General features: G+C 46.2%; 1 protein-coding gene across 4 annotated transcripts in view; it reads right to left on the bottom strand.

Moving 5' to 3' along the window:
• DLG5 (discs large MAGUK scaffold protein 5) overlaps positions 1-12,215 on the bottom strand; it is a 1,132,805-nt gene extending 1,120,590 nt beyond the window's left edge. For all 4 annotated transcript variants that reach the window (XM_085608570.1, XM_085608569.1, XM_085608568.1 and 1 more), the window contains exon 1: positions 11,652-12,215. In XM_085608570.1, coding sequence (XP_085464696.1) covers positions 11,652-11,943 — 292 coding nt within the window. In that variant the 5' untranslated portion in view covers positions 11,944-12,215. The remainder of the gene's footprint in view (positions 1-11,651) is intronic.
• Between the last annotated feature and the right edge of the window lie 4,117 nt (positions 12,216-16,332).

Here is a 16,332-nt window from a genome sequence, read left to right on the forward strand (position 1 = left end):
TTTGATGAAGTAATAAAAATGCTCACTGACAACAGTTTATAAGCAAACAATGCACCCAGGGTGAATATAATCAAAAATTGTAGTGATTCTTGGCGAAAGATCTTTGCTCTGCAACTCACTTAAAAAAATAGATAGTAAGCACCTGAAATGTAATACAAGTCCCTACAGAAGGCCTGTGTTGGTTATGGCCAATGAATATGGAAATTGTAAGGAGCCTGTGTGGCCAAGAGACAGAGGGAGTCGAGCCCCAGTAATCACCTGAACCCCAAAAAAGTTACCAATATGTTTCAGCTCCAGAGTCTCCAATTGATTTAGCAGTTAGAGACTACACTCCTCATCAGGAATTACAATGTAGCAGAGTTAAACAGAATAAAATATTAGCTGCATAAAGGAATAAGTTCTGGAGCAAAAAGAGTATTTATTATAGGATAACGAAAATGTGGTAGAGAGAAAGAAATGCATGAATCTCCATGAAGGCTCAACCTCAGAAGTGCAGTATATTACAAAATCGTAACCCTAGATATTCCCTAGTTAGACATAGTCTAAAAAAAGGAAACATTCTCAGAGTTGACTCATAAAGAGCACTGCCAGCATGACAAGTTGCCTACAAGGAAAACGGCAAAAGAAAACCCACAATAAGGAAGTCTTCCATTTGCTTCCTCAACAAGTACACTCCGGAGATGTACAATACAAATAAAATATTTCTTATACATGGCTCATAGAACTAACACCAACATGTCTCTAACGGAAGTTCATGAAAATTATACTTTGGGTACATCATGGAAGACTCATTCATAATACAAGCTTTCTAACAAATGTATGTTGCTATTCAGTGAATGTCATTCACTTGATGCTCAACAGAAACAAGGGAAGGGGTGATTTTGCAGCAAGTCACTGAGAGGAGGAATGAGCAGCAGAAGTTGAAAAGTACACTAGAAACGACATCCATTTTATAATTATGGCGTTCAACATGAGAACAGGGATGTGGAATTCCTATAGCCCAACACCAAAGACATATTGTTTGGGGTCAAGGGCAACAAGTTTCCATGTGTATTTTGTCCTTGGGACAAGTAGGCCCAACCCCCTGCAGCACAAACCCTTTGGCTGCCAGTTGGCAGTACCACAATATGGCTCAGGGAAGGGCACTGTCTGCAGTTAAGGTAATATTTTTGTCCATATGTTAATGCTGTTCAAACTTGTATTTATGGTTCATTAATTGAAAGCCTTTATTATTAGTGTGAGCGCTCTAAATATATGTTGTAAATTGTGACTGAACTACTGACAGTTGATCCAGTATAAAAATGTGCACACAAGTTTAGCAATATGAGGCTATGTATAATACTCCCAGAATGCTCTCTGATTTGATGCAAATATTTGCAGTAGCTTGAAAGCAAGATTGGTGATTCTTTGCTTTCACAATAAAATGTTCATAAAAAAATAAAAGCAGGAAAAAACATTTCGCTAGACTACTGTAAAATTTCAGGTACCATTTCTTTGGATCATCATTTAGTAACATGTGTTGATGCATGCTAGTATTCCCCAAAAATATTCATTATGGAAAAATCAGTGTAACCAGTTTCACTAAGATTATGGAAAACAAAAATAAACAAGCATTGGCAGAGGCAGTGGGGCTGAAATTGGTGTAATGCACAATGTAAGCAGGAAAAGCTTCCAGACTTAAGGGGGGGGGGGGCCTAGAGGAACTAAAGAGGGGAGTGCACCCTCCCGTGTTTTAACACTACTTTACCAAAAAGTACTCCCCACTACCGACTCACTAATGAGTGGTTGGATCTATTTGAACAATCCTGGAATTCTGGTTGCGTGGAGATCCCTACGTGAAGCTACTACAGGAACACCACTACTAGGTGGGAAAGGAGGCAAATCCTTTTATTTTATATTCCCTCACACACCCTAGTGGTGTCATGCTTCATCATCGGGACACCCCGACGCCTAAAAGTCAGGGTGGGCTCAACCGTCTTTCAGGGAGCTCTTAGGAAGATGTTTTTGGCCAGGGGGATAACGATTAAAAGCCCCCAAACAGATCCCAGTTTCCCTTTATTCTTGGATCTGCCGGGGGTAATGATAAAATATAAAGAGAGGGTCAGTAGGGATATTATGGTCATTGGACCCTATAGCCAACATGTTTCAGTCCATGTAAGCCCCATAAAGGGTGCTGGACTTTCTTCAGGGCAAAATTGTGTGCCCCCTGGTATGAGTAGTACAGAGAATTTCCCTATTCTACTTATTATAAGAGCAGATAGCTGCTCCTTATCGCTTTTCTAGGACAAATTAGTCTCATGTATTCACTCCATCCCGTTTTGGGAGGGGTTTCAACTCCTAGTGGAAACTCAACGCTCTGCGGGGTAGCCCTGTAGTCAAACAGCCATCAAGGGTCCTGCCCTGAAATTGGTGGTCAGCTTTTTAGTTTTGTCAATGTGTGACTTGTTTTGGCATGGTTTATGTAAAAGCATATTGGTGAGGGAGCAGCCAGGAGCTCACCATTATAACAAACATTGGCAAAAGCAAAAATTGTTTTTGGTCTCAAAATGCACACAATACCACAGTAGTTACTGGCACTGAACAAAACTACTTTGTGTGCCGATATGCTCCTTGTTAAACAGCAGAATAATGTCACTCACAGTGAAGAGTGAGTGAGAGAGAGAGCATGTTAATAAACACAAAAGATCATGGTCAATGCCTGACCAAATTAGGGGCCCAATTATTAAAGAGTCTCAAAAGTGCGCACATGGTATATGTCCTTTCATTTAGTGCAGCTATACGGCTGTTGTGAATTCCCAATAATTTACAGAAGTAGGCCAAGATCAGACCCTCCAGGATTTTGCGATTTCGCGGCTTGCCGCGAAATCGGCACTTTTGTAAAAATGCCGCGATTTTTACAAAAGTGCCTGCGAAATCGGCACTTTTGTAAAAATGCCGCAATTTTTACAAAAGTGCCTGCGAAATCGGCAATGTACAACCCCTGAACCTAATCCCGTAGTTGATGATGTTCTGGGGGGGGGGGGGGGGGGGGGGGGGCCTGAATCTTTAAGCAATAGGCAGAGTGGAAAGTTTTATGGGCTCGGCCATTTCAACCAGAGCCTCCAATTAGGTCCTTTATTGATAGAGGGTCTGTAATGGATTACTTAATTGGTCATTTTAAAATAGCTTGCCGGGATAAGGCACCAGCAGCAGAGATCATTGTGTATCCAGCAAATTTCAGGGTAGACTAGCAGTAAGAAAACTTTGATGGTTAATGCACTTGCTGGAGCGATCCTTGTGCGGTATAGCACAGTTTTGCTCTGACTAGGCTGCGCTTGGGCACAGTACATCACCTCGTTGCCTTTTCTGATACAAAGGTACGACCACCGGATATGATCCCGTGTCCCTGCGAAGGTCGGTCCAAGCAAAGCACACCAGCACTTTATATTATTTTGTGATATTTTATAAGAATCTAAGAAGATATTATCTTAAACCAACTCTTCTTGGACAGAGACCACAACATTGCACTATGCTATCTGTTTGACTTTAAGACCCCTCTATAAGTTTAAATGTTACTCTTTTTATAAGGGGGTAATACACCTCAGGAAAAGTATTGTATGCTAGACGTTAATACAAGGGAAGACACTGCTGTTTTTTAATCAAGTTTCATTCTTACCAGTGCATTTGATGTTTTATATTTGGTGATGATATACAGTATTGTACTTTTACGGCTGTTTTCAACTGTGCAGAAAAACTGTTTTTAAATGGAATAGAATTGTGTGCGGTTTAGTCACAGGTTTGACTCATCATCAAACAGAGCGGAGAGTTAGTGCGTCAGCTGCAAACCACAGCATGTGACATGCAGGACACCAGTTTGCATCTTACGTGGATAGATCAAAGTGTCACTTCTTTTTGATGCAGAAATCCTCGTGTTACCTGCAGATCATAAGTTCCAAGTTCAAAGTGAGAAAGGGACCCACGCCTGGGCATACCCTCCCAACTTAGGGCGAACAAAGCAAACACAAGCAGATGGGTCAAGAATGATTTGCATATCGCTGTGTCTGAACTGGGGGTGAAGTGAACTAAAGAACGATGATGGATTCAAGACAGATTGGTGACTGGGGGTGAGTGAAAAGTTTCAGCGCTCAGTCCATCATCTCTTTGTGTTTGCTTCTTTCGTAAAGTCCCATGCTTCTATCATACCCGCCGTTGAGGTGGGGGGGTCTCATCCCACCTCGACGGCGGGGATGATTAAAGCATGTGAATCTATGAAAGATCCAATACTGGATAAGTAAACAAGTTAATTACCTAGAAGTTCAGTTATCCAGTATTGGTACCTTTCATAGATTCACATGTGCATTCAGCTCCTCGTAACCATTGTTGTGGCATGGAAGGGAGTTATGGCGTGGAGGTAGTTCACCCTACCAAAAGACACCCGTACTCCTGGTATGGAATGAGCCACGAGCGTTCCAATTCCTTTCACTGCTCACTCTGGTGGCGTCTGGAAGTCTGCTGTAGAGCGATGTCCCCCGCGCAGTGGCCGGCTGGCTTACTCCCTCATGAACAAATGTGTGCACCATGTCCTCAGTGCACTGACTGCACCCGGCATTCCAAGCCTCTCACAGATTTCAGTGGGCCTCACACCTCCTCTGATACAATAAAGCCCGCTCTCATTTTTAATCCAATCTCTAGCTTCATACACACACATAAGGAAGAAAGTCTTTCAACCTAAAATGGCCGCGCCCTGAAATCAAAATGAAATGAATGAAATATTTAAAACTAGGGGTTACCAGGGATTGTGTGCTAAATTCTGTATATTAGCTTGTTACAAATTGAGGCAAACGTGAGAGGATTTTTTACAAATATTCTTCCCTTCTGCAAATCAGAAAGTTGGCTTTAGGATGTGGGAAGAAAAAACCAGAATCATTTTGAGCTTTAAAATAAATGGGCAGTGGCAGGATTTGAAAAGGTTTGCATACTAATAAAGTCAGTTATTTTCCTCACAGTGGACTTTCTCGGACCTGCTCAAAGGGCCATGGCTTGTCCACGAAAGCGGTGTCCTTTCAGGCGAGAAAAGGGTTAAGGATGTGCCAAACACCGGTCCCGCAATGTGTCAAAAGGTGTGATAACTGCTACCAACCTATACTAAAGCAAATGGAGAATTGCATTTCCAAAGGATAACAGCCTTCACCTGTGGGCTGCTTCCTCTGTTCCCTATTCAAAGTGGAATCCTCTGCTAAAAGAGTTTCCATTGATTTAAGGCTGAAAATGAATGATTATGAGTAAAATAAAGTGCCGCAAAAATGCCGCTAAATTTCCATATTTGTGCCGCTAAATTTGCGAATTCATGCCGCTATATCCTGGGGGGTCTGCAAGATGTAATATTAATAGAAAATATTTGTGAACTGCATTTTAGCAGGAGCAAATTAGCACATGCGAAAATCAGAGTGTTTGCAAGTTCACTTTCCCTGCAACCACTTTTTCCCCCCAACTCTGAGCGAAGGTTTACGTCTGCCAATGTCGGGAGTAAATGTCCAACATTTCTCAGTATGGGAAAAGATATCAGAATTGTTGAAAACCCTTAACACATGCAAGTTAGTAGGTTCGCACAGACTCAAAAGGGCATTCTAACCCTGGAACTATTGCTGACCACTACCTTCAGACCCAGTAAGTAGAGCTGTGGAAACCTGGTAACATAAGGGGATTGCAAGCATTCAAAAACTACTATGGTATGAGCGCTGGCATAATCAGAGAGGCTATATCAGATCTCTTATATAATGAGATTGCTGCCATAATTTGTCCCCGCACTACATGAGGATAAGTTTATTTGGTTACAGGACAAGTGGATTTATGAAACAACCTGCCCCATGGACAAGTAAATATTTTATTAAATTCCACACCACTGTAAGAATGTGGCATAACTATTCATACGATTATTTGCAGTTCCAAATGGCCTAGTTAACCCATTTCAGTTGCAATCCGCTCTGTTTATCTGTTACGGTTATGCATTTTTTAAACTCTAATATATCAATAATAATTGTAGCGGTCTAGTTGTTACCGCGTCACGCAGACGTGACGTCGGCATGGCACGTTGGCGCCGGTTGCGCGCGCAGAGCTAGCGCGGAGGCGGGGAGAGTGAGCGCGCTGCAGCGAGGAGAGTAAGGGTTGGCCGGCGCTCCTCGGAGTAACAGCTTATGTGATATTCTAATAAACATAGCGGAAAGAATTACATGTGTCTGGAGTAATTTATGCAACGACTTTACAGTGGCGACGAGGTCGGGACGGAAACTGGACCGACGAGAAGCGCAGCAGAGGGCAACATCCCACGTGGCCCCGGGAGTGGAAGGAAGACACGTTAACAGGTCATCCGGCCCGAACAGAACACCGCATAGGCCGCCTGGAGCGGGGGGAGTCACGGGACACGCCCTAGCCGACCGCGCAGGTCGACCCAAGACACAGAGCTACCGAGGAGCGTGGCAGAGCCACGGAACAGCGCCCAAACGACACACAGGCTGCAGGGACGACGCCGCCCACAACCGCCACAAGCACACGAGCCGCCTTCGCACGTAATCAAGCACAGAGAGCGCTGCACTGGCTACCAAAGAGGAAGAAGTGGGGTCCAGTGACAAGAGCCCCCAGAGGATCAAGCACACAAGGAACAACGAAAACACCCCAGGTAGCCCCCCGAACAAAGCTACTGACGGAACGAGCACCAAGGAAGTGAAGATGAGTTCCCCAGCAGGGTATGCGATCGCACCAGTGCAATTCCTAACGAAACCCGGTGAACCAATGATGAAATGGGAGGACTGGAAAGAATATATAGACAATTTTATTGGGGTCTTGGAGGACGAGAACGAAGAAAAATTCACTCCCCAGAGGAAAAAACGCATCCTACTACTGAATCTAGGGCCAGAAGGTCTGAGGATATACAAGAGTCTGGTACCCACGAAGAGAGAAGACACAGACGATGATGTATATGCGCATGCGGTGGAGGACCTAGATGAGCGATACCGTCCCACCGTATGTGTCTCAGTGGATAGATACAACTTCCAACAAAGGAAACAAAAAGTGGGGGAATCCATCGAAGAGTATGTAGCAGCATTAAGGAAGCTAGCAGCCCCGTGCAGGTACGCTCTGTGGGAGGACGAATTCATAAAAGATCAGGTGATCATGCACACCACCAGTGCAAATGTGCAAGACAAGCTATGGGCGAGCGGGGACACCACACTCAAAGAAGTAATGGTCATAGTGAAGAGGGCAGAACTCTCGAAGAGGTGCGCCGACGCTACCAGAAAGGAGACAGTCACCCCAACCATGGTGAACAGGATACAAGAGGGAGATCACCGCAGGGACCAGAAACCCAAACCACCCGTAGCCAGAGGGACCAGCAGATGGCAAGGGAAACAAGCGGACAGCGAGAACAAGAAAACATGCTACAGGTGTGGGAGTTGGTCCCACGAAGCCCACGATAGGAGGTGCCCGGCTTTCAGAGCCAAATGCTTGCACTGCGGTATAATGGGACACTACGAGAAGGTGTGTCGGAAGAAACAGCAGAAAGGTGTGGTGAAGTATATGGACCAAAGCACAGAAGATCTGGAGGAAGCCACGGAGGAAGAGGTGGTCACTGTCTTGTGTATATACGATCAGGTATTGAGCGTGGACGCCAAAAGATCCACCAAACCGGTCCTAGAGATGTCCATGGGCAGCATAACAATTTCGGTGGTGGCAGACACCGGATCCCCATTCACCATCATACAGAGAGCAGTGTGGGTAGAACGATTCCAAACCGAGTTGGGCCCTGGTCTGGAGAAACTAGACATACGACCTGTAACGTATAATGGTGATCGCATTCCCATGTTAGGCTTCCGACGTCTGCTGTTTGAGTTCAGGGGTCGATCAGCATGGTGCAAACTGTACGTGGCCGAGAAAGGACCCTCCGTCCTGGGTTGGTTAGACCAGGGCGACCTGGGCATAAAACTCGACCCTGGGGGGAAGGAACAGATCCTGATCACAGACCAGGAGGAATGGCCGGACATGGATCGATGGAAAAAGAACTACCCAAAGGTGTTTGGGGGCGCAGTAGGAAAAATGGAGAAATTCCAACACAAAATAGTACTTAAAGAAGGAGCCACACCCGTAGCACATAAAGTGAGGAATGTACCCATTGCAGTGAGGGAAGCTGTCCAGACAGAACTTCAAGATCTGGAAGAGAAGGGCATCATAGAACCCATAACCTGTGCTGAATGGCTGTCGCCTTTGGTGGTTGTGATGAAACCCAACGGGAAGGTCAGACTCTGTGTGGACTTGAGGGAACTCAACAAAAACATAGTGGTGGAGAAATTTCCCCTTCCCAAGATAGAGGAAATGCTGGCGAGAACCAAAGGAGTCCAGTGGTACTCCACCATCGACCTCACGTCAGCCTACCACCAGGTAGCGCTACACCCGGACAGCAAAAGTCTCACATCGTTCATTACCCCGTTTGGGTGCTACAGGTTTTGTCGCATGCCGTTCGGTCTAGCCTCAGCGGCAGCTGTCTTCCAAAAGATGATGCACCAACTGTTCAGGGACTGCAAAGACGTACAGTACTTCCAGGACGACATACTAGTGATGGGCAGAGATAGAAGGGACCATGACCGGACACTAGATAAGGTACTACGGACGCTAGAAGCCAAAGGCCTCACAGCGGAATGGGCGAAATGCCGTCTGGGACTACAATCTGTGACCTACCTAGGCCACGAAATAGGGCAACAGGGGATCACGCCCAAGAGGGAAAACGTGAAAGCCATTGTGGAAGCACCGCCACCCAAGAACAAGGAGGAGGTCAGATCATTCCTGGGGATGGCGGAGTACTACAGCAAGTTTGTGGTACAATTCGCATCCAAGACCTACAACTTGAGGAGGCTGACCAGGGAAAGCACGGTGTTCCAATGGACACCGGAGGCCCAAGCGGAATTTGAAGTCATTAAGAAGGGGATCCTGGAAGCTATACCGCTCAAGGGGTACGACCCACAAGGCGCCACCATACTCATCACGGACGCCAGCGACAAGGGGTTAGGTGCTGTACTCATGCAAGACCGAGGAAGTGGGAACATGGAGACAATAAGTTTCGCCTCCAGAGCACTTACGGAGACAGAAGGCAAGTACAGCGTCATTGAGAAGGAGATGTTGGCGGTAGTGTGGGCAATGACAAGGTTCCGGCAGTTTCTATGGGGTACCCGATTCCTGCTCAAAACGGACCACAAGCCGTTAGTGAAAGTGTTAACATCATGCGGACACGCCAGCGCCACGCCCAGGATATCGAAGATGTCCCTAAAATTGTTGGAATTCAGATACGACGTGGAGTACATCCCTGGAAACAAGAACCGAGTGGCGGACTACCTCAGCCGAGCGGCGGCCATGGAGCCAGGAGAAGAAGACCCAGCGGATAGAGGAGAGATGGTGGCTCTCATAGAGGATCAAGAGAAGGTCATCAGCATACAAGAGTGGACGGAAGCTTATGAAGAAGATGCTGACCTAAGGGAGGCAAAAGTGCACATCACCCGAGGGTGGCCTGAGAAGAAAAAGGTGAAACCCAACCTCAAACCCTTCTATGAGGTGAGAGAAGAACTGACAGTGGGAGACGAGGGCATATTCATTTACCGGGGAGAGAGAGTAATTCCCCCGACCAACCTCATCAACAGGCTGCTGGACTTATTGCATGTAGGCCATTTGGGCATCGGGAAACTCAAGGCCAGATCGAAACAGAACTACTGGTGGCCAGGCATGGACATGAGAGCGGAAAGACATGTCAGAGAGTGTCCCCAATGCCAAGGGGCCGACAAAACGTTGAAGCCCTTACGCCCAGCACTGGGGAAATTCGACACTCCCTCAAACCCATGGGAAGAGTTGTCGATAGATATTTTAGGACCGCTGCTGGATGACCAGAGCGTACAGAAATATGTGTGTGTTCTCATCGACCGTTATTCCAAATGGCCGGAAATAAAAGTCAGTGAATCCATGGACACGGAGAACATCCTGGAGTTCCTATCGGAGACATTCACCCGAGAGGGAATTCCCAAATCCATCTTAAGTGACAATGGGCCCCAATTCAAATCAGATAAATGGAAACAGTTCATGGAGAGAAATGGCATCTCGGTAAAGCACACGGCCGTGTACCACCCGGCCGGAAATGGTCTGGTGGAACGGTTTAACAGGGTGGTGATGGGAGCCATACAAGCGGCCATCACCTGTAACAAAGACTGGAAGAAGGCGGTGGAGAAGATGGTATGGGCCTACCGAATAACACCCACAAGTACGGGTTACAGTCCGTTTCAAATATTGAGAGGACGGGAACCCTTCACGCACGACAACAGAATCTGGAAGGAGAAGGTAGTGACCAGTGAATGGTCCCCGGCGGTCGTAAGAGCAAATCTGGAGAGGGCACAAGCCATCTACACCAATAACTACAACAAGAGGAAGAGTGTGAAGGACACTCGGTTAGTGAGAGGAGAATGGGTGAGGGTAAAATTGGCTACCCTACAAAGGAAAGGAGACAGCAAGTACAGTAAGCCCCTGCAAGTCAAGGAAGTGTATGACAGAGCGGCCCTGCTCAGCGATGGGAACGTGTGGTCGCAGGACCGCATGGCCCGGTGCAACAAAATATTGAGTTGGGATCAGTGGGAACCGGAAGGTGAAGGCACGGTCGACAGGGACGAAGGGAGTAAGGCGAGTGGAAGTGAAGAAAGGGAAGAAGCGGATGCTGGAGAGGAGCAAGTAGGGGATCAAAGGAGTGAACCCCTAGAGGCAGAGACGGATAGACCGAGAGGGAACAGGAACAGGGGAGGAGTGATGAATGAAGGAGCAGAACAGGAGGAAACACAGAGCCAAGTGACTCGAGAGTGCAGCGGTAAGGTGACCAGGAGCGGTAGACAAGTTGTAAGACCCTCCAGGTTCCGAGACTTTGAACTGGACTGCGAACTGTAAGTGACTGTACTTTGGGTTGGAAAAAGGGGGAGATATGTAGCGGTCTAGTTGTTACCGCGTCACGCAGACGTGACGTCGGCATGGCACGTTGGCGCCGGTTGCGCGCGCAGAGCTAGCGCGGAGGCGGGGAGAGTGAGCGCGCTGCAGCGAGGAGAGTAAGGGTTGGCCGGCGCTCCTCGGAGTAACAGCTTATGTGATATTCTAATAAACATAGCGGAAAGAATTACATGTGTCTGGAGTAATTTATGCAACGACTTTACAATAATTTTCATGCAATATTTCCATATTTTCAAAAACGCTATAAGAATACTCAACAACTTTAAGATTTGAAGAAGGAACTGAAGATCTGGTCGACATAGGAAGAACAACGTAATGGGGCTTGTTAGGGTTGAGACGTCATTGCCAGGCCTTCGCCGCAGAGCATGGTGCTTAACAGTGAACAGTCTGCTGTGTGCTCAAGACCAAAGCCCTATGTCGGGAACCTCGTCTCTCAATGCCACTCACGCGGGCCCTCAAGCTTACTTCAGTATCCCCATTGCCTCATCTCACTATCAATCAAGCTAATTGCCCTATTGCACCGTAACTCAACATCTTTATCCCCATAGCTACCGCCTCAATCACCCAGCATAACACCTCAACTTCTTGATACCCATCACCTTAACTTCCCCCTGGTGTCACCATTGCAAGTGTCACCCAAACATTTCACTCACCTCTTTCCCCTTCCTCCTGTTCCTCCTCCTGCTGCAGCACTCTCAGGGCCCCGGGCTCGGTGTTCTCAAGCACGTCCCGAAGCTCGGGGTAGGTGTCCCGCTCCTTCAGACTGAGAGTATGCAGCAACCGTTCCAGCAAGAGGCCCCCACTTGCCGTCTCCAGCTCCCGCCGCTCTCGCCCGCTCAAGGCCCCGCGATCCTCCAGGGCCGCCAGTAAGCGATGGGGCTCTGGCAACGCGGCCGAGAGCTGCGGTAGGCAGCGGACAAGCAGCGCCCGGCGCGCCGGCTCCATGACTGGTGAGGGATCCTGTTCCTTATAGGGGGCGCCACCAGCCCGGCGCCCCTCCTGCACCCTCCTCACAGCAACATTCAGTCCGTCTCATCCCGTCGCCGGTATCCAGACTCCAACCCCTTCTGCTCGATCGTGTTTGTAAACAATGTGTGCAGCCGTATGATTCGACACAGCACAGTAGACCCTACGCCGGTACTCCGAGTCCTACCCCTTACTCTCTCGCCGCACTCTTCCCTAGTGCATCCCAAGTTCCCACAGTACAAAACGACGATAAACACTAGACCACTAAATGAGTACACAAACAATCGTCAGCCATGTTGGGAGTAGGTGAACAAACTTGAAGAAGTGAGATTTCTGTAATATGGTGTTGACGTGTTTTTTCTACGACGGATTTCCAACATGGCTACTGGTGGAACTCTGCGGTCTAGTTTTCAAGACGTCCCGTACTTCCATCCACCAATGCCTGGTAAAATCTCATGGAAGCAGCTGGTAGGCTGCACAATCCCTGGTTTAAACATCGCTGACCTCGCTGTTTTTTTTCTGTCAGTCATAACGACTTGTTCCCAGGGGAGGACCTCTGTTAACGACGGGGCTTCACATCCCGTCACTCGTACAGCCTAGGAACGGCGAAGCATTTTCCAGGGACTTATTTTTAAAACATTGGAAAACATAGTCAACGTAAACAACTATAAAAACGCCGTCCTTACCCCAAGAAGAAAATGACCTGTGCAAAAGTGGCTGGGCTTTAAAATGGGAAGAAAAAAGTGGAGGTGGAGGTGGCTGTGTCAGTATCAGGGCGGGTGGCCTATGTAATTAAGGGGGGCTTTGCTTAACACGTAAATTGCATTTCTGTGAGTCCAACAGTTTTTGCTTCCGGTTATATAACAGAACCAGGCGTGCAACACCCATTGGACTCAACGGGCTTCAGCCTCCTCCCTCGTGGGTGCCAGCCCGGGATGAGACAGCTTCCCGGGTGCCACACAGCCGCACCCGAGCACTTCACAGGTCTTTAAAAGACCATTTGCATGTTAATGAGGCCTTGCTGTCGTTTCACCCCTTCTAAGAGCCCCTGCAGCTCCACTCTGCCTATTGCTTAAAGATTCAGCCCCCCCCCCCCAAATCAGCTCCACTCTGCCTATTGCTTAAAGATTCAGCCCCCACCCCCCCAATTTCTCTTAGCTCCCCCCCCCCCCCCCCGAAATTTGGCTCTAGTAGTTGCGCCTCTGAACAGAACTGACATACACCTAAAACCAGCCAGGACTACTGACTGTCATTGTCAATAGCTGTTGCATGTTTAAGGCAAATGTGCAAAAAGAAAGATTTGATTGTAAATAGTATTGAAAATGTTTAAATTCTGAAATTGTGAGACTATTATTTAAACATTACTGAGGCCTGTGGAGGTGGTAGTGGAGCGTTTCGAGCAGGGGTACTCGCAAACATTAACCTGGGGGCCAAAAGTTTGGTCTTAGAAGTGACCGAAGGCCACACTGATGCCTGCAGGGTGGTGGTAGGGGGCATAAAGTGAGTCTAGGGGAAGCATGTACATCTAGTTTCTGAACTGAATTGCACAATGTGGAACCAGGGAACGTGGCATGAATCCTGACCTCACCACTTGACTAAATTGTGTGATCCTGGGCAATTGTTTTTCTTCTCTTTTACTCCTTTTTCGTCATTTTTTGACATATATGTTAGAATAAAAATCATGCTTTTGTACTATTTTCACGTAAGTTGGCATTCGCGGCTCCCTTTTGTGTACCGGCACCCCATGATCAAAACAAATTCTCTCTCATTTCTCTTAAATGGCCTTCTCTAGGTTAAGTTTCTTTGGAACTGAGTTTTGCTACACTAATGGATGCACTGTTCTTATTAGCGCATACCTTTCCCTAGCTGTAAGCTGTCTCCCACTTTTCTAGTGGCGTGTACAGGCAGAATGGCCTTGACTTATAGATAATGTGTGCCCGGCTTCAGAACCAAAACTTACTCCTTTGTAATTTACTGTCCAGCTGCGTCTCTCTAGAAAATTCCACGGTGGGCGTGTTTTCATTGATTCTGAAATGTACATAATGTATCGTTATGCTTGTTGAATTCAGGCTCTCTCTACAGCACTCTTAGCGACTGGGCAGACAGGGCTCCGCTCTGAGCGAACTTTGAATAAACTGTTATTGGTTTGTATTCTCTACTGTCTGACGACTCTTCATTTCGTAGAAGGCAGAGAGGTGGTCGTGAGTGACCCAAATGGGGCCACTTCCTTCATATAAGAGGACCTCGAATTACAAGACTTCAGGATGTGTGTGTCTCTTGTGTTTGGATTTAATCACTAATGGTATTGTTATCAGGGTGGGGAAGCATGATCGTTTCTAAATACATGTTTGAAAACTATCACTTAAAAAAATACTTATGAATGTACTGCTACAATCTGATTTACTAAGGTGAAACAGTCTTCAAATTAATGAAATACATATTTTTAAACGTTTGTTGTCTTTAAAAATTAAGGTATTCCTACAGTTAATGGGTACAGTATACCTTGGTTACTTCCTTTCTTTAACTGAAATTAACCTTCAAATTCAAATTTATTGTTTGATTACTAAAAACCATAACAAAATGTAAAAACCATGTGACTCATGAATACATATACAAAGATTTAAAAAGAACCCCGGTTAGTGCAAGAACAGTGCAATAATCTTGCAGTAAAAGTGGGTGGAAATTAAAAATAGATGTATGTCATTACATCACATAGTAATACCATGCATGCCATTACAACGCGGGTATTACTACGCGATGTCAATGACAACGAAATGCCATTACATCGCAAACGTTTACCACAAGTATGCTTTTACCACGCATGCCATTAAAACGCAAAGGCATGCGTGGTTAAGCTATACTCGTGGTGAAAGTTTGCAAGGTAAGTGACTACCCTACCCCTACACACCCCCCCACCCCCCAGTCCTTTCCCAACAATAACACTACAGTACCCTGCACGCCCCATGACACTACACTAAAACACTACACTACACACTACCCTAAACCCTAATGCACTACAATACTCAAACACTACAACACTACACTTCTAAAACTCTACAACAGTATCCTAAACCCTAAAACACTACACTACCCTAAAACACTACCCTAAAACACTACACTACCCTGAAACACTACACTACACAAACACTTTAACACTATCCTAAACCCCAAAACACTACACTACACCAACACTACTACACTACCCTAAAACACTACACTACACAAACACTACTACACTGCCCTAAACCCTAAAACACTACACTACCCTAAACTCAAAAACACTAAACTACACAAACACTACAACACTACCCTAAAACGCTACACTAGTACACTACCCTAAACCCTAAAACACTACACTACCTTAACCCCTAAAACACTACACAAACACTACCCTAAACCCTAAAACACTACACTACACAAACACTACTACACTACCCTAAATCCTAAAACACTAAACAAACTCTACAACACTACCCTAAATCACTACACTACACAAACACTACTACACTTCCCTAAACCATAAAACACTACACTACCCTAACCCCTAAAATACTACACTACTCAAACACTACTACACTACCCTAAACCCTAATACACTACACTAAACAAAAACTACACTACACTGCAAAAAAACACACTAAAACGTTATAAAAAAATCCACACAACACAAACATTACAACACTACTTTTACACTACCCTAAACCCTACAAAAGTAACCCCCACCCCAAGCGCAAACCCCCTTACCTCTCTCCTCTCCAGCGTCGCCATCTCTGCTCCTGGTTCCTGCTTCCTCCTTCCTGCTTGGTGCACGTCGTTGTGAGGAAACAGCCTCAGTTTCCTCAGAACGACTTGGATAGCCGCCGCCATTACACATTACATCGCATGTGTTGTAAAAGCGCATGCGATGTAATGGTATGCGTGGTTTTTACCACGCGTTGTAACATGTAATGGCAACGCGTTTTAAAAACCGCGTTGTAATGGCTGTTTCCCATTAAAAATTGTCAGAATGTGCATTTGTCTTTTACGGATCAGGCTCGTTGAATAACATAACAGTCACGGAATGATTTTAAGAAAATCTAGAAAAAAGGGCTAATAAATATGGCAGCTAGTTTTAAAATGCTGAGAACAGTGTCCATGTAGGCCTAGCGGAGGGGGCTGGAGGCCGCTAGAGTTTTTATTACAAAGTGATGGCAAGGCCAGCCGGCGGAAGAATTGCTGCCTTCGCTTTCCCCTGCACTTTAGCAGCTCTGATGACAAATTTTTTTAACCGAATGTTCAACTTTGTATTTTCTTGGTTCATAGCTGCTATTATGGCCTGACGACATGTGTGAGCTCCTAGTTTGTTCCACTCCGCTCGCAATAAAGTCC

This window comes from Triturus cristatus, chromosome 1_2 (assembly GCF_964204655.1).
Source record: "Triturus cristatus chromosome 1_2, aTriCri1.1, whole genome shotgun sequence".
Taxonomy (NCBI): domain Eukaryota; kingdom Metazoa; phylum Chordata; class Amphibia; order Caudata; family Salamandridae; genus Triturus; species Triturus cristatus.